The sequence below is a fragment of the Lolium rigidum genome, chromosome 2 (genome assembly GCF_022539505.1).
Source record: "Lolium rigidum isolate FL_2022 chromosome 2, APGP_CSIRO_Lrig_0.1, whole genome shotgun sequence".
In the NCBI taxonomy this organism is placed as follows: Eukaryota; Viridiplantae; Streptophyta; class Magnoliopsida; order Poales; family Poaceae; genus Lolium; species Lolium rigidum.
The window spans coordinates 243,440,008-243,462,659 of record NC_061509.1 but is presented as its reverse complement, the minus strand read 5'-3'; the positions used below and the strand labels follow the sequence as shown (position 1 = coordinate 243,462,659).

The 22,652-nt window shown below is 44.1% G+C and overlaps 1 protein-coding gene across 1 annotated transcript; it reads left to right on the top strand.

Annotated features, from left to right (window-relative positions):
* Positions 1-20,349: 20,349 nt before the first annotated feature.
* Positions 20,350-21,915, top strand: LOC124690718 (UPF0481 protein At3g47200-like). The gene is made up of 2 exons (XM_047224070.1): positions 20,350-20,949; positions 21,061-21,915. Exons 1-2 carry the CDS (start codon positions 20,350-20,352, stop codon positions 21,805-21,807), a joined length of 1,347 nt encoding a protein of 448 aa, XP_047080026.1. The 3' UTR covers positions 21,808-21,915.
* The last annotated feature ends 737 nt before the right edge of the window (positions 21,916-22,652 follow it).

The following is a 22,652-nucleotide window of genomic DNA, read 5'->3' as shown; positions in this document are numbered from 1 at the left end:
TGTCCATCGCGTTGCTTGCAGTTGATGAAGTCGACGATCTTGAACGTGTCATCGAGATCAGCTCCTTGACACCTCTAATTCCCACGGACGGCGCCAATTGACAAGGGATTAACTTATCAATGCCTACAGATTGTAGACTAGGGTTTAGTTGGAAGTAGAGGGCAAGTAGATCTCGAAGGTTTCAGCCGAAAAGTACTCGACGATTATGAAAACTAGGGTTTCATGAGACAATGAATCGATGCTTTCTTTGTCCCTCGACTCCCCCTTATATAGGAGGCGGAGCCGAGGGATTCGTAATACACAAGTTACAGAGTCCGGGAGGGTTTCTAACCCGTCCCGTAAAGTTACAAGTCTGTATTTCCTAATACAACTCTAGCTTTCCTTAATCACTATCTTGGGCTGCCGAACTTCATATTCTTCGAGTCATGGGCCTTCAGTAAACCCCGGGTACCATCTCTGGCAGGCCCATTGGGATGCCTATGTCAGCTGTACCGGTTCATACTTGTGTTTGCTTCAAACAACCTTGCTAGCCAAAGCCTTGTACTGAGAGGGAATACTTCTCGTTCATCCAAAACCTTGAACCAAAACTTATGCCATTTGTGTCCACCATACCTACCTACTATGTGGTATTTCTCTGCCATTCCAAAATAAATTGCTTGCGTGCTACCTTTAAAATTTCATTCCTTGTCTTTGCAATATATAGCTCATGGGAAAATAGCCTTAAAAACTATTGTGGTGAAGAATGTGTAGCTTATGTATCTTATTTCTTATAAGTTGCTTGTTGAGCAGTAACCATGTTTCTGGGGACGCCATCAACTATTACACCTTTGTTGAATATCATGTGAGTTGCTATGCATGTTCGTCTTGTCTGAAGTAAGGGTGATTTATCATGATTAAATGGTTTGGGTATGCATATTGTTAGAGAAGAACTTTGGGCCGCCAACCAAAGCCATGTATCATGGTGGAAGTTTCAGTTTGGACATTAATCCTCAATCTCTTATGAGAATATTATCTTTTGTTGAATGCTTATGCATTAAAGAGGAGTCCATTATATGTTTTCTATGTTGTCCCGGTACGGATGTCCTCAAGTTGAGATCTATCAAAAACGAGAAATCAAATGCGATCTATCTCCTTGGACCTTTGTACAGGCGGCATAGAGGTACCCCTTTGTGACACTTGGTTGAAACACATGTAATGAAATGATAATCCATGGAAATCCAAGCTAATTAGGACAAGGTGCGAGCACTATTGGTATTCGATGCACGAGGGTTGCAACTTATGGGATGTCTTATGCATAACACATATGAATTATTACTACCGTTGACAAAATTGTTTCTATGTTTTCAAAATAAAAGCTCTAGCACAAAAATAGTAATCCATGCTTCCCTCTGCGAAGGGCCTTTCTTTTACTTTATGTTGAGTCAGTTTACCTACTTCTTTCTACCTTAGAAGCAAACACTTGTGTCAACTGTGTGCATTGATTCCTACATACTTGCTTATTTGCATTCATCATATTACTTTGTTTTGACAATTATCCATGAGATATACATGTTGAAGTTGAAAGCAACTGCTGAAACTTATACCTTCCTTTGTATTACTTCAAAACTTTCTACTAAGAATTTATTGCTTTATGAGTTAACTCCTATGCAAGTTTTATTGATGCTTGTCTTGAAAGTACTATTCATGAAAAGTCTTTGCTATATGATTTAGTTGTTTAGTCATTGTCTTTACCATTGCTTCGAATCACTTCATTCATCTCATATGCTTTACAATAGTATTGATCAAGATTATGATAGCAGCATGTCACTTCAGAAATTATCCTTGTTATCGTTTACCTACTCGAGGGCGAGTAGGAACTAAGCTTGGGGATGCTTGATACGTCTCAAACGTATCTATAATTTCTTATGTTTCATGCTAGTTTTATGACAATACTCACATGTTTTATATACACTTTATATCATTTTGATGCATTTTCCGGCACTAACCTATTAACAAGATGCCGAAGCGCCAATTTCTGTTTTCTGCTGTTTTTGGTTTCAGAAATCCTACACATGAAATATTCTCGGAATTGGACGAAACAAAATCCTAGGGTCTTATTTTCCACGGAGCTTTCCAGAAGACCAAAGGAGATACGAAGTGGGGCCACGAGGTGGCGACACCACAAGGCGGCGCGGCCAAGGAGGGGCCCGCGCCGCCCTATTGTGTGGGCCCCTCGAGCGCCCCCCCGATTCTGCCCTTCCGCCTACTTATACTCTCCATCGCGAAAACCCTATTACCAATCGACAAAACTCCAGAAAGACTCCAGGGGTGCCGCCGCCATCGCGAAACCTAGTTTCGGGGGACAGAAGTCTCTGTTCCGGCACCCTGCCGGGACGGGGAATTGCCCCCGGAGTCATCTCCATCGACACCACCGCCATCTTCATCGCCGTTGCTATCTCCCATGATGAGGAGAGAGTAGTTCTCCCCCGAGGCTGAGGGCTCTACCGGTAGCTATGTGGTTCATATCTCTCTCCCATGGTGTGATCTTTATGTGATCATGAGCTTTGTATCACTATTAATCTATGCGCTACTCTAGTGATGTTATTAAAGTAGTCTATTCCTCCTCCGTGATGTAAAGTTGTCAGTGTGTGCATCATGTAGTACTTGGCGTAGGTTATGATTGTAATCTCTTGTAGATTATGAAGTTAACTATTACTATGATAGTATTGATGTGATCTATTCCCCTTTCATAGCTATTGGTGACAGTGTGTATGCTATGTTAGTACTCGGTCTAAATTGCAACGGTCTATTACGCACTCTAGAGGTTACTTTAATATGAACTCCGGAAGTTGTGGAGCTTGTTTACTCCGGCTTGAGGTGTGCTTTTGTAGCCCTACACAATGAATGGTTTTCATTATCCAATAAGAGAGTGTTTAAAAGTAGCATTTATTTATTCAGTTATGTGATCATTGTTGAGAGTGTCCACTAGTGAAAGTATGATCCCTAGGCCTTGTTACTAAGCATTGAAACACCGTTTCCAACAAGTTCTGCTACATGTTCGCTTGCTGCTATTTTTATTTCAGATTGCAATTACTACTTACAATCATCCATATTACTTGTATTTCACTATCTCTTCGCCGAACTAGTGCACCTATACATCTGACAAGTGTATTAGGTGTGCTGGGGACACAAGAGACTTCTTGTATCTTAATTGAAGGGTTGCTTGAGAGGGATATCTTTGACCTCTACCTCCCTAAGTTCGATAAACCTTGGGTGATTCACTTAAGGGAAACTTGCTGCTGTTCTACAAACCTCTGCTCTTGGAGGCTCAACACTGTCTACAGGAATAGAAGCGTGCGTAGACATCAAGCTATTTTCTGGCGCCGTTGCCGGGGAGGTAAGGTAAAAGGTATTCACATCCTCCGACTACTAAGCTATTTCCTAGCACTGTTGCCGGTGTGTGAGTGCTCGAAGTTATTTTCCTTTAGACTCTGCAATTGCATCTTTTTGTTTCTTGTTTTTATTTTTCACTAGTTAGGCATAATGGAAAACAACAGGGAGTTTTTTAATCTTTTTCCTAAGTTAAGACATGAATTGTTTGATGCGAAAATTAAAAAACCTATGGAACCTTATTTGCACCGGTTACTTCTCAACCCAAGCTCCTTTACCTATGCGCTTTACATTGTGATATCTATCATGCTTGATGCTATACCTAACTTGTTATCACCTTGTTGCTCATCATGCTAGCATAGGTTGTTGGTGCTCTTAGGCAAACCCTTAGTTCATAGGCTTTGAGCTAAACTAGTAAACACTTAGTTTTATTCCGCCTAGTATAGCTCTCAAGTAGAAGTTTTATACACCGCCTATTCACCCCCCCCCCCTCTAGGAAACGTCCTAGTACATTCAGCAGCCTTTAAAACAAAATTTGGTTTATATGAGTGGTTAGTAATGCCTTTTGGATTAACTAATGCACCTAGTACTTTTATGAGACTGGTGAACCATGTTTTGCGTGATTTTATTGGATAATTTGTGGTTGTATACTTTGATGAAATATTAATTTACAGCCGCAATGAATCTGATCATACTATGCATATTCGACATGTTTTGCAAGTGTTGCGTGATAATAAAATCTTTGGTAATCTTGAGAAGTGCACATTTTGCAAAGATAAGGTCATATTTCTAGGTTATGTTGTCTCTAAGCATGTAGTAGAAGTATATGTGTCTAAGATTGGAGCAATTCAAAATTGGTCTACTCCCATGAATGTGAGTCAAGTAAGAAGTTTTCATGGTCTTGCCGGTTTCTACCGACATTTTGTGACCAATTTTAGTACTATTGTTTCACCTTTGAATGAATTGACTAAAAAGGGTGTTGTTTTTTAGTGGGGCGCAGCCCAAGATCATGTTTTTGATGGACTGAAATTATTGTTAACTTCTGCACTATTGCTTGCACTTCCTGAATTCAATAAGTAATTTGAGATTGAATGTGATGCTAGTGGTATTGGAATTGGTGGTGTGTTGATGCAAGAAGGTCGCCCAATTGCATATTTTCTGAGAAACTTTCTGGTGCTAAGTTGAACTATCCTATATATAATAAAGAATTATATGCTTTAATTAGAGTTCTTGAGGTTTAGCAACATTATTTGTGGCCAAAATAATTTATCATACATTCTGATCATGAAGCTTTGAAATATCTGAAAGCTCAATCTACCTTGCATAGGCGTCTTGCTAAGTGGTTTGTGTTCGTTGAATCTTTTCCATACATTATAAAGCATAAGAAGGGGAAAGATAATATTGTTGCTGATTCTCTATCTAAGAAAAATATGCTATTAACTCAACTTGATGTTAAAATTCATGGATTAGAAATACTATGTGATTTGTATGCTACTGATCATGATTTTGCTGAACCATATCACTTTTGTGCTATTGGTAAAGCATGAGAGAAATATCACATACATAATGGGTTCTTGTTTAGAGCTAACAAACTATGTGTTCCAGAATCGTCTGTGCATTTTTTCTTATTGCGGGAATCACATGCTGGAGGTTTGATGGGTCACTTTGGGCATGAGAATACGCTACTCATGATCGATGATCACTTTTATTGGCCAAAGATAAGGCAGGATGTGGATAGGTATGTGAAGAGATGCATTACTTGCAACAAGTCCAAGTCCAAGCTGAAGCCTCACGGTTTATATACTCCTTTACCGGCACCTACTACATCATGGGAGGATATTAGTATGGATTTTGTGTTAGTTTACCGCGTACTAAAAGAGGCCATAATTCTATCTTTGTGGTAGTGGATAGATTTTCTAAGATGTCACACTTTATAGCCTGCCACAAGAGCGACGATGCACCGCATATTGCTAACTTGTTTTTCAGGGAGATTTTACGTCTACATGGAGTCCCGAAGACTATTGTTTCTGATCGTGATGTCAAGTTTATGAGCTACTTCTGGAAGACACTTTGGAGAAATCTGGGGACAAAGTTACTTTTCAATACTACTTGTCATCCCCAAACTGATGGTCAGACTGAAGTCGTGAATAGAACATTGTCACAACTGTTGAGATCCATGATAAAGAAGAACTTATGAGAGTGGGAAGATTGTTTGCCGTATGTGGAGTTTTCTTATAACAGGGCGGTACACTCTACCACACAGCTGTGTCCGTTTGAGGTGGTGTATGGTTTCAAACCCATTACTCCACTTGACTTGTTGCCTATACCCATACATGAGAGAGTCAATATGGAGGCATCCAAGAGGGCAGATTTTGTACGGAAGATACATGAGAAGACTGAAGAGCTGATTGAGAAGAAAGCTAAGAGCAATGATGAACGAGTTAACAAGTAGCGCAAGGAGATGTTGTTCAAGCCTGGTGATTTGGTCTAGGTTCATTTTCGCAAGGACATGTTTCCCATGCTACGGAAGTCTAAGTTGATTCCTCGTGGTGCTGGTCCTTACAAAGTGCTTTCCAAGATCAATGATAATGCATATTCTATAGATCTACCAACTGAGGAGTTTGGTGTCAGTAATTCTTTCATGTTGCTGATTTGACACCGTATGACGGAGAAGACCTTGGAGCGTCAAGGTTGACGCCTTTTGAAGGGGGGGGATGATGAGGACATCCCTACCGAACTACTACCTCCGCCATTACAAGATAAATACGATGTTGCTGTGAAGCTCAAGTCCAATGAAGTCAGGATTGGACCCATTACAAGGGCTCGTGCGAAGCTACTTAAAGAACGGGTGAATTCGCTTCTGAATGGTACTTTGATCGATGAGAACTTTATACTCCCTAAGTCATTTCACTTATGTATGATCAGGTACGAAGATGGAGCAAGCATCGCACGATGAGAAGATGAGCAGCTGGACATGATGTTGGACGTGAAGACATCCCATGGACGTGCGAGGGAGGAGAGGGAGGCATGGGCGAAGGAGGGAGAAGACAATGTACAGGACGGTGCCTCGCCCGGCGCCACTGGGCACCGGATGGACCGACCCCAACCGGACCACACGCCGGTGTCCACCGGGCAAGATCCAGGGAAGGAGGCTGTTTGGCCCGGCACCATGCCCGGCGCCACCGGAAGCCACACCGGGTAGCCCCGCGTCCGCCGGGCCCTACACCGGTGCCAACCGGGCGCCCTATCCAGGGGCCTAGGCGCATCAGCTGGTGACGACCCGGTGCCTCGCCCGGTTCCCGCCGGACCGGCCGGCCCCTGGCCCGGTCTGCCGGCCTGTGCGCTGACCGAGTTCGAATCGTTTTGACCGAACCTGTTCCAGGTCGGTTTGTATCCCCTAGTTTCGACCCCTGGTCGTCCTGGACGCCTATATAAGGCCCAAGGACACCCTCAAAACAGCTTTAGACCGTGTTTAAGATAAACCCTAGTTCATAGTTGATTGCTACGCAATACTATTGAATCATACTCTTCAATTCGCATCGATCTGAAGCTTTATTCGCATCAATTCGTTTCGATCTGGTGTTTGTGCTACTGAATATTTGTGTGATCTGTTCTTCCATTGGGAATTAGAAGATTGCGATCTACCGCTTCGTGATCGGCGGCTACATGCGCAAGTGTGTGGAATTACGAATATCTTGCAGGGTTGAGAGCTGTTGCATTGGCGACAGGGATTTTCCGAGGGACTCGTGAGCATCATACAAGTTATCATCCACTTATCATCGTGTTCATCTGTTGTGTTCATCGTGTTTTCATCACCACCCATGTCGCTTACTGAAAAGATCGGGCAACCCCTTATCACAAAATCGACTAAGGAATTCTCGGGCATGATGTCTTTCTTTTCTTTTCCGCAAAATACAGTAGGAAAGGTCTCCACTACGTTAGTTTTTATTTATATAAAGTAAATATGTATATATGATAGTTCAATTATTCAATTACTCCCTCCATCTCATGAAATTTGTCCGAGGTATCAAAATATGGATGTATCACGATGCTACTTAGGGTCTAAATACATCTGATTTTTTTTTTTGCGAAAAAATACATCTGAATTTTAACATACCTTAGACAGATTTCATGAGACTAAGGGAGTACAATAGATCTAACTAGTCTTGCATACCCACTCCCTTTCAATAAAGAGTAGAAAGTCTCATGGTTTCTCTCTTCTCTTCCAAGGTTACACAGGCACATTGTCAATTGCAAAACCGAAGGAACACACATGTATGTAGTACATATAATTTACAAAAATACTGATTCTTCTGAATATTTCTATGTACACCGGGCTCCTCTATATAGATACAGTATATTGTTACAGATTATACAAGTTTTTTTTTTGAAATATACAGACTATACAAGTTACTTAAAATTATGTACCGCCGGCAACAACAACAACCGTGACTATGCAAAGCAAAAAACGAACTAATTTGTGCGTGTCATCGCTGCATGAGGTCGTAGGCTTCTTTGAGGCGGGCCACGACGTCCGACATGGTAGGCCCCTTCCCCGGTTGAGAAGATGGAGGAGACACACAGCGCGCGGCCATGTCCGCCACCAGCTTCAGCGCCTTGAGCTGCCGCAGCGTTGGCTTTGCGGCTGGGCGGCGGTCCAGCACATCCCCCAGCTTCCCGGCCTCAATGCTCGGGAGCGCGAAGGACGCCAAGGCCACGTCCACCTCGCCCTTCTTTTCCTCCTTCCAGACCCTCACGACCGGTTCTCTCCCCGTCAACACCTCGAGCATCACGACGCCGAAGCCGCGCACGTCGCCGGCGGCAGACTCGAGACGGCCCGTTCGGCTTCCGACGGCGTCCACGACCGAGGCGCCGAAGCCGGACACGCGCGGCTTCCGGGTCGCGTCCAGAAGGATGTTGGACGAGCCGACGTTGCCGAGGACGATGGCGTGGCAGTGGACGTGCTCGATCGCGCGCGCAGATGCCAGCAGCACTTCCATGCGTGCGCTCCACGACGCGCACTCTCCGCGACGCAGGTGGTCCCTGAGCGTGCCGTCGCCCACGTACTCGTAGACGAGCAGGCGCTTGCCGTCGCCCTCCCACCAGCAGAGCAGGCGGACGATGTGCGGGTGGCGGAGACCGGAGACCACGGCGAGCTCCGCGCGGAACGCCGCCTCGTCGCCCTCGAAGCTCTTGATGGCCACGTGCCGCCCGTCCCGAAGCGTGGCCTTATACACCACCGTCCCGCCGGCGGATTTGCTGACCATGGTTACGGTAGACGCGGCGGCGACCTCCGCCCACGTTATATCATCCTTCGCGGCATCATCTGCAGGGACGACCGGCTGGGAGGCTGGTGGTGGCGGTGGTACGCTCGTGGGGCCTTGGGACGCGGCGTTTCCGATTGGAATTCGGTCGCGGGGGATGGTGTTGGCGATTTGGTTGACCAAGGGGAAGACGAGAAGATAGAAGTTGATCTTGCTCTGGACGTCGGCCAGCTTGCTGGCCTGCAGGTTGGCCGTGATGGCCCGGCTGACCATGCCACCGCTCTGGCAGGCCTTAACGAGCTCTCGCGCCTCCAGGAGCGTGGCGACCAGCTCCTCTAGCGGCGCCCGCGTCGCCTTCTCCTCCGGATACTGCAGGTACGGCAACAGGTCCAGGATCAAGCGGACGCGGCCGGCAAGCTGCTCGCACTCCTTCTTGTTCCGGCGAGCCGTCCGCGCCAGCTTCACGATCATGGATATGATCCCGCCGACGTTCGCCATGGACATGTGCGACGTCGCCGCCCCTGCCAGCTGCGCGACCGTCGCCACGGTATCCAGGCCGGTGTCTACGGCGCCCATGTCAGGTTAGCGCATGCAACGAGCCAACGACTTGCTACTTTTGGGAATTAAGGACGATCCAGAAAAGATGAATTTGTTTGATTCTCGAGAGGAGCGTGTCAGGGAAGGAACAAAGATATGGAACTGGGAAACGACCAGACCTTGACGCCATTTTAACAACGCCTGAATCCAGCGACCTACGCGGTACTTCAGTCCGACGGTTACATTGAGAAACTTCCACACATCCTCTCCGCGTCTCCTTCAGCCCAACCACTCTCACTCTCTAAGTCCACTGGTCTTCTACTTCTAAATTGATTGCCAGACGCGGTCGACGTCTCGACCATCGTTACCTTGATGGCCAAGTCCAGTGCCTACGCGTCGTCTACGCGCTGCTCACCCGTCTCTTCTCTCTTGCTAAATTTCTGCGAAAACCCAAATTGATCGAGACAGGCCGGCCCCCAAAAGATCAGTGGAATCCTCTAGTGACATCTCGATCGCCTGCGAACACCTGATGCTGTTCGGCAGTTTCCGTTTCAGTTGACCGTAGATGCTTGATGTCATTTGATTGCGTCAGCAGGTGACGACTTTTGTTATAGTTTTTCACCACAGGTGTGGTTTGCGATTAAACCAAAGAGACATATTTTTGTTCCGCAATAAAACTTTTGGTGTAATGAGTCACATCTTTTTCACATTCACTACATATTGCTACTCCCTCCGTTCCAATGAACAAGACATATAAATTTAGTCAAAAGTCAACAACATCTAAATTTGATGAAGATTTTAGATGAAGTAATTAAGAACATTTACACTGCCAAATCAGTTTCACTAGATTCAACGAAAAACATTTTTTCATATTATATGTATTGCATATTGTGGGTGTTGTTCATTTATATATTTGGTCAAATTTAGCAAGGTTTGACTTCTGACTATATTTATACGCCTTATTCACTGAAATTCGGAGACGGAATTGGTTTGCTAATCACATTTTATTCATTGTGCTGGTTGTTCATCCGAGTGATGGGTTTGGTTATATATATACAGGTTTATTTTTTGGTTCACCAGAGTTCATACTATTTGATTTTGTGAAGCAAACATGTATTCCTTGAAGTGTTAAATATGTGATCCACTATAATCAAATTTTAAGCAACCGATAGAGATTATAATGTTAAAAGCAAGCGCAACATTCATAGTTCCACGGGAATTTCATTTGTTTGTCCCATATTGTGGTTTTTCTTTTTTGCTTTTTTCATAGATGATCATGATCACCTTATCCCGCCAGCCATATTTACAAGCAATCCAAGTAGCCCATTTTTTTTGTTAGATGGAAACATGTTAATATAAGTTTTTTTTTCGAGGTAGTTGTTAATATAAGTTGATATCAAGTACACCCGTTTTCTGCAACAACACAATGTGAAGAGCTAGTCGAGACATAGAGGATGCACCCAACAAATATAATTAAAAATAAAAGGGAAAAATTAAGGATATGACAACAAATACCATGTTGAAGTTAAAAAAGCCAATCGAACAACTGAACCATCCTTTGCAACATATGGACTTCGAGAAAGGTTCTCCACAAGCATCACATCTAAAATAGGAAACTATATATAATGACAACAAAACTACACATGTTTGCCAATGCGTTGGAACTCAAAGTGCAGAGTGATGCACCATGGGTGGATTTTTTTCCCACAATTGAGATTAGGGGGTTTATATCGAATTTTTGGGAAAAATGTTAGTTCTTCCTTCAATTTTATTTAAGCATCCTATCAAGTAAATTATACTGTTTTGTGTTCCCAACTCCACCCGAGATGTTTGTCAGGCACAACGGTGTGTAAGTAGTACACAACTTATGTAAATAAAGAAAGTAAAGTGAAAAATATATGTTTGTATTGAAAGTGCAAGGAAAGTAAATATAGAGGTGTTTGGATTAAAATGGACTAGGGGTTTATGGATTCATTCGATCTCTCTCATAAACATGGTAGCATGGTTAAAACACTTAATAACGAGCAACAAGTGATAGCAAGTACTATTGTGTAATTGCTAGGCATTCGTATGAGCATCACATCATATCATAGAGATGATTTAACACATATCACTAATACTCGTTTGAAAATAAGAACTTATCAAACCAAGTTTAAGACCAAACAGAGTATTGCCTTAAAAATAGATATGAAGTGGACTATAATAATGCCATCTTGGAAGCAAGGACACCTAGGTTGTCACTAGATGAAATAGCATACATACCATTTTTATATCGTAAAACCTTACTACATATATGTGTCACTTCCACATGCATATAGTACCAAGCTACTCCAAATAACACACACATCCCCCATATAGGTTCGTGCATACAAGTTTTTATCAAAACATAGAATCCAGGAACGGGGTAGCATATGCATCTATCAGTACATCAAACACTAAGTACTTCATTCCATCTCATTACTCATCTCATGAACAAAAGATCCACCATCAGAACATTACGAAGATGATCACAATCATGTAGGCAACTCATTGATAGTAACACCCCGACCACCACCCGGTTGTGCCTGCTACACTGGCATCTCTGTAGGATTGATAGATACCCATATCAACAAGTTGTAACTTTTTCAAGTGTAGGGGATCCTAGCCAATGGATTAATTGGATTTAGATATTCATATCAACAAGATGCAACTTCTTTTCTGAAAGCTCATCTAAACAGAACTCCAAGGTTAATCCTGTTTTGCCCAGAGTGATTTGAGGATCAGTGAGGGAATTGATCTCGGTGTGCACGAGTGAGCACAAAGTGCGCAGGAAAGACTAGTGTTGGTCTGTGGGGCCAGTCTAGAGATTTTAGAGAGCTACTAGGGATAACACGCCTCATTGCAATTCATTCCTTCAAACTAGAGTGACACAATTTTAGTTATTTATGCACTAAGAATTTAAACATGCAAAGGATGATGGTTTGATTTCGATTTTTAATCATGCAAAGATTTTTTTGAAACTGAAAGTAAAAAAGCAAACATGTAATTTGAAAGGTGTTTGTTATGGATTTTAATGTACCTAGGTTCATGGGTTCACTTGATCTTTCTCTCTCAAACAAAGGTAAATAAATTACAAGAATGAATCATACACAAGTGCTATGCAAAAAAAAATCATGTGGGAGTCATGTCCTAGCATTGGGATGAAGCAACACATTATACTAATTCTCCCTTAGAAGGGAAAACTCCTCGGCCAACTTTAAGATTTTAGCTGAGTATTGCCTTAAATTTCATGACATGAAGTTGATTAGATAATGTAAACTATCTTACTACCTATTCTCCTTTTATCTGTAGACCGTGTCTACCAAAACTTTGTCTTCCATTACTTTTGCTTGTCTAGGAACACCCAGATCCACTATTTCTAACACACACCATACTCCCCAGTACTACTAGGGAAATCCTTATTGTCGGCGCATCAAAAAAGGCTACTGCTGGCACACCAGAGCCCGCTGGTTGGAACATGCCGGTGGTAATGGCTTACCGTCAGCGCACCAGCTGGCGCGCTGGTGGTATATTTTTTTCAAAATTCAAAAAAGGCCAATCTAGATCTAGCTCGGGTTCGTCCTTGAAAACCGTGGCCGTGGCCGCCTAGCAGCTGTGATAAAGAAGAAAGGTGAACTGGTCGTTGAAGCAGAACGGTATGCGCTAAACGAACTGCAACGAACTGCAGAAAGCCACAAAAAGCAAGAACTGTGAGTATTCGATACTCCTCCAGTTTCCTTGATTGTTAAGATAATTTTCCTTAGCTTATGATCTTTGCATCATTATCTTTTTCAGCCATAGCTCTGAACTTGTCCGAAGAGAACAACCGGGTTCATGAACGAGTCGATGCTTTGACAAATCTTTCACAATTCAACGAAGTCTTCTGGAAAGATAAGTCGAAAGCTGCTATCGTCGCAAAATTCCAGGATCGGGTGCACCAAGTACACCGATTTTTTTACAAATGTTATGCAGGCCTGAGGATGATTTGGAAAATCATGTTCCCTCTTAACTCGGTTCATCCAACATTGCTGACTTTAATGTCGAAGTTCAGTAATGCTGAGAAGGTCCGCAAGTTGGTTCTTAGTCAACTTCTTGCAGGAGTCGAATCAGTATTTGCCTTTTTGCTATCTCAACACCGTTCATTAGATTTGGAAGCAATTGCGAAGGCTCACGGCAACATAAGCCAGTACTTTCATGCTGTTAAGAACCCTGCCTCCATTGTCGTCGCCAGATTGGTGGTTAGCTTAGAAGCAGATGACGTAGTTGAAGTTCCTCATGAGTAGCTTTTGATACTATTGTAATTCCGTTGTAATCTATAAAATCAACTCTCTGATAGCTCCTTGTGCCCGAATACTCAGATAATTTGGGCGCAAGTTTATTCGTGTGCACGATGTAACTTTTCTACCCAATACTAAGTTTCCTCTTTTGTATCAATGTTAAAAATCTTTTGTGGAGAAGACACGTTTGCCACTTTTGACAATGCATCAATACTTCGCAGGATTATCTTCGAACGCCAGTGGCTATATTTGATGTATTCATCGACTAAGTTGTATGCTTTGACGCGCTAGTCTTTCTGGCATCGGTATTATGATTCTTTGTAAATAGTATCAGCAGCAAATTTTTGAGTGATCAGCTCACATTGCGGGTTCAATGAACCCATAGAAATCACAACTTTGCTATAACCGAAAGTGTATATTTTGTTTAGCGGCAACCCCCGAGTAAATTAAGGAAACTATGCTCGCTGTCAACTCAGTTGCTCTTAGTACTCCTTGTTTGATGTACCGGCATGGGAATTTCATAATTTATATTATCCTTGCCATTTGCAGCGCTCGCATGTTCCCTGAAGCTTTGGCGAAGGACAATGTGTATTCTTATCGCTATTTTTTGAGGACCCTTTGATTATCATTCATTGCAGCACTCGCATGTTCCCTGAGCCTTAGATGATAACCTTTGAGTATAATCAGCATAGACGACTCCCGATCTTTTTTTATCGAGTTCGCTTAGTGTATTCATATATTCCGAAGTCGTCGCTTGCGGTATTATGCAAAGATTCTTGAAAAACTTGTCGGGTGTCCCAAATCAGTCGAATGCTCGTATAAACGAAATTTGAAATTTTTATTAATAAGTCTATGATGATAAGATAAGCTAAATTGCTATGACTTTAAAAATCCTAATTGATAATAAAATTCTATGAAAAAAAGTTGTATGTCACCGCTCGTCTTCTTAAGTAAGAGAAGGATCCTTCTTCTCTTGGCCGACGTCTGCTGAAGTGCCGATGACTTCTAGGGTAGTGCCGATAGTTTCTGTAGAAGCTTTGTCAATTATTGCCAAAGAATTAGTGCCTTCTTCTCAGGCTTTATCGTCTGTTGCCGAGGCTCTAACAGTTGGTACTGCCGTCGCAGAATCGTCTGGTTGTTTTTTCGTCTTCTTGCCGCCGTTTACCTCCTTAAGCTTACAGTCTTTGCCTTGAAGAGCTTGCTCGGGAGAAAAGTTTATTGTTTTAACTTCTTGCTTCATCCCAAACTTAGCGGCAATCTTCTGGAACTCCCAGTCACAATTGTCTGAACGAGAAAATCTTCCGTGTACCGTAATATTGGTCTCGTTGTTGCCTGGCATCTTGAGATTTAGGTACGCGTAGTGTGGTACAACCATAAATTTAGCGTCAGTTGGCCTTCCGAGGATAGCATGGTACCATGATTCCCAGTTCACTACCTCGAACTCGATTCTTTCTTTCCTAAAATGGTCGGGTTTCCCGAAGACTACATTCAAGGAAATCCTGCCAAGAGGGTATGCTGGCAAGGTTGGAACATTTCCATGGAAACATGTATCAGAGTCCTGCAACATATCGACTATGATGCACATATTCTTTCACCGTCCATGAATAGTTTGCTCATACTGTATCCTCCAATTTGAGCTTCGACTACCAAAGCTGCATGACCTGGCCTTGGACCTTGGTTCCCTTTGTGTAAAATCACGGTTTGCAAACAATTGTCTATCTAGGACCTTGGCTCCTGCTGACAATCGTACTTGGTTGCATCAGTGGGAGTAGGCTTGAATCTTTTCGGTGGCATCACCTCCCGAATCCTGTGGCTTAGACAATCGAAACCTCGAAGCTCGCCATCGTGCTCCTGGGTTTCTTCGGAATCATCGCTATCATATCCTTCCCTTCCAGCACACCGATGGCGAGCTTTGTCGATCTTACTCTGTGTAATATCGTCGCGGGCATCTGTCGAACGATGCATACATCCACTGCCTTGATGCGTATTTTTCTCCTTCCTAGGGGCGAGTTTATCTCCAAGTATCACGAGGCTTTCCAGAGCACTCCAGTGAGTTTGCACCACTGGATCGTTGGGTGTTGGCTGGTGGTTGATCAAATAAGCTGCGAGATTAGATGTTACCCTTCGACAGTCTTTGGCCTAATCATGCCCGCGGTGTCCATAGTCATGAAAGAGTTGGAGAGATTTGAGGTAATCTCCCTTGCATCAGCTTCTGACAGGCGAGGAATTCGTGGTTGAAATCTCCCTTGACCTTGGTTGCTTCGAGACACGCTTCCATGCGAAGGTAACCCCCTTCGACGTTCGCTTGATTGATTGGCTGCCTGCTAGCGCCGGTCAACGTTGGCTTGCTCATTTGCTAATCAAACTCGATTCTTGTCTAAAATAATGTGATACGCGTTGAGATTTCCTGTTGAAGCTCCAGCGGTAATCAGAGTGCTATTGGCTATGGCATTGCGAGCAATCTCCCACTCTTCCCCGGTGATAGTGTAGGCACTATCGTCATTACTGGCGCTGGCTTCGAAGTTGCGGCGTCCACCACGGTTGACACGTGGAGTGCGCTCGCCTTCAGATTGTTTGCCTCCCGTAACAGGATTGATGATAGCATAGATTTGATGGTGGGCCGCCTTCCAAGTGGTTTCCCTTGTGATGCTGTCGATACTTTCTTCATCAGAGGTGTACCTGGCACTATAGACGAAAGGTGTATCGTCCGAGCCTAGTAAGTGCCTAGTGTCGCAGTTGAGGCAGTAGTACGGCATTAGATCTGATGATCCAGAATCATCAAATCCAACAGACACAGATGAGGTGGAACGGCACTACAATGTCGATGGCGAAGATGTTGGAGTCAGTGCCGATAACGCAGACGATAGATCGACTGTGATCAGGGATGAAGCAGTCGATGCAGCAGTTGATGAAGCCGTAGTCCTTGATGTACTAGGGCGAACGGATCGGGCAGCCAAAGGATACCCTCGGCATTGATGCAGTAGTGAACGCTCCCAAACGTCATATCTAACCCACCGCGTAAGCCCGAGAAAGTCGAACGCGACAAGTCGGTGTGCGGAGTAAACTCGAAGGACCCGAAACGGATCGAGTTCCCCGAGCTTGGCGATGAAGGAGCCGACGATGATGTTGGCGATGTCGGCGAAGATGTAGCCGACGTGATTGGAGCAGTCGATAAGTGCCTTGTACCAGCAGGTTTCCCACATACGGCGCCAATTGTCGGGGGTGCTCCCCGGCAATGCCCACCACGAGGGGCTTAGGGTTGATGGAACCATGCAGGTTAGCACGAGACATCGGATACCAAACAAACTGGTTGAAAGATTTACCCAGGTTCGGGCCCTCGATGAGGTCCCTTACTTCCTTCTTGTCTTTTACAATGGGGTAGCTGATGGGCTGTGTTGGTTATCTCGCCGAGAGGCAAATATCCAGCTCTAACTTGCGGTGGTTCTACGTCCTCAAGTTTTGTTTCTCGACAGACCCTCTCCTGGCCTTTATATAGCATGCCAGGTCTCGAGAGTTATGTTCGGATACGAGTAAGTTACAATAAGATCTATTCTAGTCTTTCCTTGTACGGCGTTTTCCTGCCTTGTTCGCCGAGAATCCCTCTTTGAGTATATCTTCTTTGTTGGAACCGACGTATAGGCCCACCTTGTATTGGGCAATCTTCATGGGCCCCTAGTTGGGCCGGAGAAGGTAGTCTAATGTTGAGTACCCGAAGGGTAATGCCTACATCAGTTTTCTTACAAAATAACCAACCCAACTTCCTTCTATGGACAGGGAAAATACTGGCCATTATCTGAATTCGTGAGGCTCGTAGTTGTAATACCTTGTGCATCGACTCCCATCTAAAACAACTATTGTCAGTAATGTAGGGTTGTTAGCCTATTACCTCACAAGCGTACCAAACATGAGTAGAAGTCGTCTCATGCATATAGCATCTGGTGATATGAGCTTCTGCTCGAACAAACAATGTAAAGTGCCCTCACAAGTAGGGGTGGAAACTGGTAGTGAATAATCCGACATTCGTATTTGAAAATTTTAAAATGGAAGTGGTAATATCCAAATCCAGACGTCCACGGAAATGGATATGGTAAATATCTGGACCCGTTTTAAAAAACAAATATAAATATGGTATTGAATTTTGAAGCAAATGTGCATATGGAAATGGATATATCATATGCGAATAAGATTATGTTAGCCAATTCTATTAATTCGACCCCAATATGCCAATTACCTAACCTAAAGAAATTAGAAAATCTATCAAATGTTCTTTTATATGATTGAACTTGATACTACTAGTTTATTATTTTCTTATTTTTGTATCCGCTCCAAATTGATAAAACATCCCATTCATATTCGAGTAACAGCTGCTCCGAACTCGTATCCGGCAACATCCGTATCTGCATCCATATTCGTTTTGAAAATATGAAAACGGATATGGTAAGGCCACTATCTGAACCGCATCCGATCCATTTCCACCCCTACTCATGAGTATGCTTGCGAAGTCTTGAGAGATCAGTACAACTGTATCCCTCGATTTCATTGTATCACTAGTACAGAACATGCCTATTGTCCCGGCTCGTAAGAGGCTTTTGTCCCGGCTGGCCAACCGGGACAACGAAGGCAGGATAAAAGGCCCAACCTTTTGTCCCAGCCCGCTTACCAGCCGGGACATATAGTCCACCACATGGCTACGATGCAGGGGTGTCATGACCCGTAAGAGGCTTTTCTCTAGGCTAGCCAACCGGGACAAGGGAGGCGGGACAAAAGGCCAAACCTTTTGTCCCGGTCCGCTTACCAGCCGGGACATATAGTCCACCACGTGGCTGCGATGCAGGGGTTTGGGTTGGAGGACCTTTTGTCCCAGCTCGTAATACCAACCGGGACAAAATGTGCATTTCCTTTTTTCATTTATCTTTTTTGCTTTATTATTATTATTATTATTTATTTTTGTCCTCACATTACTCCACCCTCAGCATGCTTAATTTCTCGGTTCTTCCGCGAATGTGATTCTACCTTGCTGTAAATACTACCATAAGATATAGTAAAATGTATAAGATATGCATAACTATTCTAAATATCTTTAAATCTTTAAACCGCAACTCGATAAATAATATATGCATAACTATTATAAAAATGTGAGAAATTTGAATATGAAATAAAAAATTTATTCAATTTTTATTGTTATTATCAAATAATAAATGCATTGTTCATATAATATGGCCAAAAAATAATATCTTTAAATCTTTAAACTGCAACCGGACAAATAATATATGCATAACTATTATAAAATGTGAGGAATTTGAATATTAAATAATTTTTTTTATTCATTCATTTATTATTATTATTATTATTATTACCAAATAATAAATGCATTCATATAACATGGCAAAAAAATTAATATCTTTAAATCTTTAAACCGCAACTGGACAAATAATATATGCATAACTATTAGAAAAATGTGAGGAATTTTAATATGAAATAATGTTGTTTTTATTTATTTATTATTATTATCAAATAATAAATGCATTGTTCATATAATATGGCCAAAAAATTAATATCTTTAAATCTTTAAACCGCAACTGGACAAATAATATATGTATAACTATTTGAAAAATGTGAGGAAATTGAATATGAAATAATTTTGTTTTTATTCATTTATTATTATTATCAAACAATAAATGCATTGTTCATATAATATGGCCAAAGAATTAATATCTTTAAACCGCAACTGGACAAATAATGTGAGAAAGTCCCTCTTGACGTTGCGGATTCTCTTCTTCACTCTTGATGCACGGAGAGCGACCGTGACCTTGAAAGCCATCCCTTCGGCCGTGAGATGGTATATCCGAGATCGAGGAGTGCCGCGCGCGCGAGATGCTCCATTGAGGCCGGAATGTCGACGGGTGAGAGAGCTTTTGTGGGAGAGATGAGCGATGTGAGAAGAGATGTGTGGCAATGGTGAGGATATATGAAGCATATATGAAGGTGAGGAAGGTGCAGATGAAGAGGCCGGCCACCGAGTGATCATTTCCCGTGGCCAGCCGCTGGTGCCGGCGACTCGAATTCCGCGCTTTGGCCCGAATTATGTGCGCCAGTAATGGCGACGACGAACAGGTTCCACGTGGGAACGAACCGTTGGACTTTATGTCCCGACTCGTGTCTCCAGCCGGGACAAAAGGGCTGCCAGCAGGCCGCAAGAGGCTCCAACCGAGACAAAAGGCCTTAAAGGACCGCGACAAAAGACCCCGTATCTTCTTAGTGATTTCGGGGCGACGTGGCCTACCCATTTGTCCCATCTCTGGACTGAGCCGGGACAAAAGGTCTGGAGGGAAGGTCCATTTTCTACTAGTGTATTAAATCGAAAACACTAGTATTTCAATTGTGAAAATCAAATTGTATCCATAATAACCAGAGAAATAAGGGTAGCTAGTTTAGCTAGCTAGGTGACCTATTGATCATGTGTGACGTGATTTATGGATGTGGCAGCCTGCAAGGGTTCCTTCCTTGGAGGCTTGGTCCCCTGTGGCCCTCTCCCATCTATTCTAGTAGTACATCATGAGTAGAAACTATGGAAAAGCACATGCACGCGATGACGCGAATATGCGATGCGTCGCCTACCCTCTACCCTATCTTTAGATCAAATGTTTTCTTGCAGTAGACATGCACGTGACCTGGCCTGGTCTACACGTTCAATATGGCATGCAAGGCAAGTAACCATATATGCAAAGGCGCTTAAAAAAAAACGTATATGCAAAGGCATCGTCATATTCGCTAGCATTATGTCTTCCTCTACATATAGCTAGGTAGCTTAGCTGCTACGTCCAAATGCGAAGATCAGCTGTATCTGCAATCTAGCATTCTCTTATAGATCACCCAACAACAGAATGGCGGCGGGCGGCGGCAGCAAGAGGACGTGGGTGGTGGACGTGGAGAAGACGCTCAAGGAAGCCGATAAGTCGGTGGAGGTGTCGCGGTGGGAACGGCACTGCATCTATCGCGTGCCGGCGTGCATCAAGGACATCAAGAGCAAGGCCTACCAGCCGCAGGTGGTGTCCCTCGGCCCCTTCCACCATGGAGACCCCAACCTGCTACCCATGGAGGAGCACAAGCGCCGGGCGCTGCGCCACCTGCTCCGCCGCGCCAGGCGGCCGCTCGACGACTTCGTCGCCGCCGTCGAGGACGACGCGGAGCAGCTGGAGAGCGCGTACATGGACCTCGGCGTCGAGTGGCGCGCCGGCATCGGCAGCGGGGGCAGGGAGCGGTTCCTGGAGATGATGATCGTCGACGGCTGCTTCCTGCTCGAGGTGATGAGGACGGCCGCGGGGAAGAACGTCCACGACTACGCCAGCAACGATCCCATCTTCAGCAGCCACGGGATACTCTACATGGTGCCCTACATCCGCCGAGACATGCTCATGCTCGAGAACCAGCTGCCGCTGCTCGTCCTCCAGAAGCTCAACGCCGTTGAGACTGGAAAGCCTCCGGTAACCTACTGCCTCCGTTGAGACTTCTTTATTTTTTTTTTGTGACTTACAAATCTTTGGCTGCCAATTAACCATTTGAATGCTTGCATGCATATGGCGGGTGATGGCTAGAACGACGACTTCGTCAACAGAATGGTGCTAAGGTTTCTGGCCCCATCTTCCCGGCCACTACAACCAGGCATTGGCCTAGGGCTCCACCCACTGGATGTGTTCCGGCGGAGCATGCTCTATGGCGAATACCAGAAAATCCCCAACTCCCGGGACACGCAGGACAACGACATCATCCGGTCGGCGGTGGAGCTCTACGAAGCTGGTATCGGGTTCAAAACCAGCAAGTCGAGCAGCCTCCACGACATCCGCTTCCGGCACGGCGTGCTAAGCATGCCGACGGTGCCCGTGGACGACTCCACCGAGTACATGTTCCTCAACATGATGGCGTTCGAGCGGCTGCATGTCGGCGCCGGGAACGACGTGACCGCCTACGTCTTCTTCATGGATAACATCATCGACTCCGCCAAGGACGTGGCGCTGCTGAGCTCCAAGGGGATCATCCAGAACGCCGTCGGCAGCGACAAAGCCGTGGCCAAGCTGTTCAACAGCATCTCCAGGGATGTGGTGCTGGAGCAGGACAGCGCACTGGACGCTGTGCAGCGGCAGGTCAACGGCTACTTCAGGCAGCCGTGGAACATGTGGCGCGCCAACCTCATCCACACCTACTTCAGGAGCCCCTGGGCGTTCCTCTCCCTTGCCGCTGCCGTCTTCCTCCTCGTCATGACAATCATGCAGACCGTCTACACCGTCATGCCGTACTATCGGCCGGCGGATAGCAACCCGCCTTCGGCTCCGTCTCCGATGTGATCCGCGCGCTGCAACAACAACTTGCCTGCTACTCATTTTCGGACATCTACACCGAGAGTTCCTGCTGCGTGATTTGGTTTTGCTCTCCGAGTTTTTGTTGCTATCGTTCAGGAGAATTTGGATTGTGTACACAACACCGTTCAAAATTGAAAACTTGTGTAACACGTAAGTAATAAGACACTGCCCTCTTCGAGCTATAATTGCTGCCATGATTTTAATTTAAATCCTGACGTTCCTATAAAGCATTCAAATTTTGACGTTCCTATAAAACACTTAAATTTAAACTAAAACCACAAGAATTGGTATGAATCGAAGAGAGCGTTTAACTTGAGGGTGTGTTCGGTTCTAGAACAACATGGAATGGAACGGAATAGTTCCTTTCCAGAGGAATGGAATGGTTTCATCCCCGTGTTTGGTTTGGACAACAAGGAGGAACGGAATGGTAACGTTTTTTGTCCGGTTTGAGGAATTGAATAGCAGAACGGAATGAGGTTAAACTAATATTTTGTCTCAAAAAACATAATTAACAATGGAAAATGGTCATTTTAATCTAAAAATCATAATTAACAACGCCTAATGGCCTTTTAAATCTCAAAATCGTAATTAACATTGTTTTTGTTTGGTTGGGGGAATTGGAGAGCTGAATTGAATGGGGTTAAACTTTAATCTTTTGTCTCAAATCGTAATTAATAGTGGATAATGGTCTTTTTAATCTTAAAATCGTAATTAACAACGGATAATTATTTTTCGGTTGGATTAGTGGTATGTTTCGTAATTAACAGCGGCCAATTAATAGTGGTTCCACCACATTCCACCAATTCGGTGGAATGGGTGCATTCCGCATA

What these genes read in the sequence shown, in the direction of transcription:
- LOC124690718 (XM_047224070.1), top strand. Translation starts at nt 20,350, where the DNA reads ATGGCGGCGGGCGGCGGCAGCAAGAGGACGTGGGTGGTGGACGTGGAG. An exon ending in TTGAGACTGGAAAGCCTCCG is followed by an intron (nt 20,950 to 21,060) that starts GTAACCTACTGC and finishes GGTGATGGCTAG; the next exon opens with AACGACGACTTCGTCAACAG.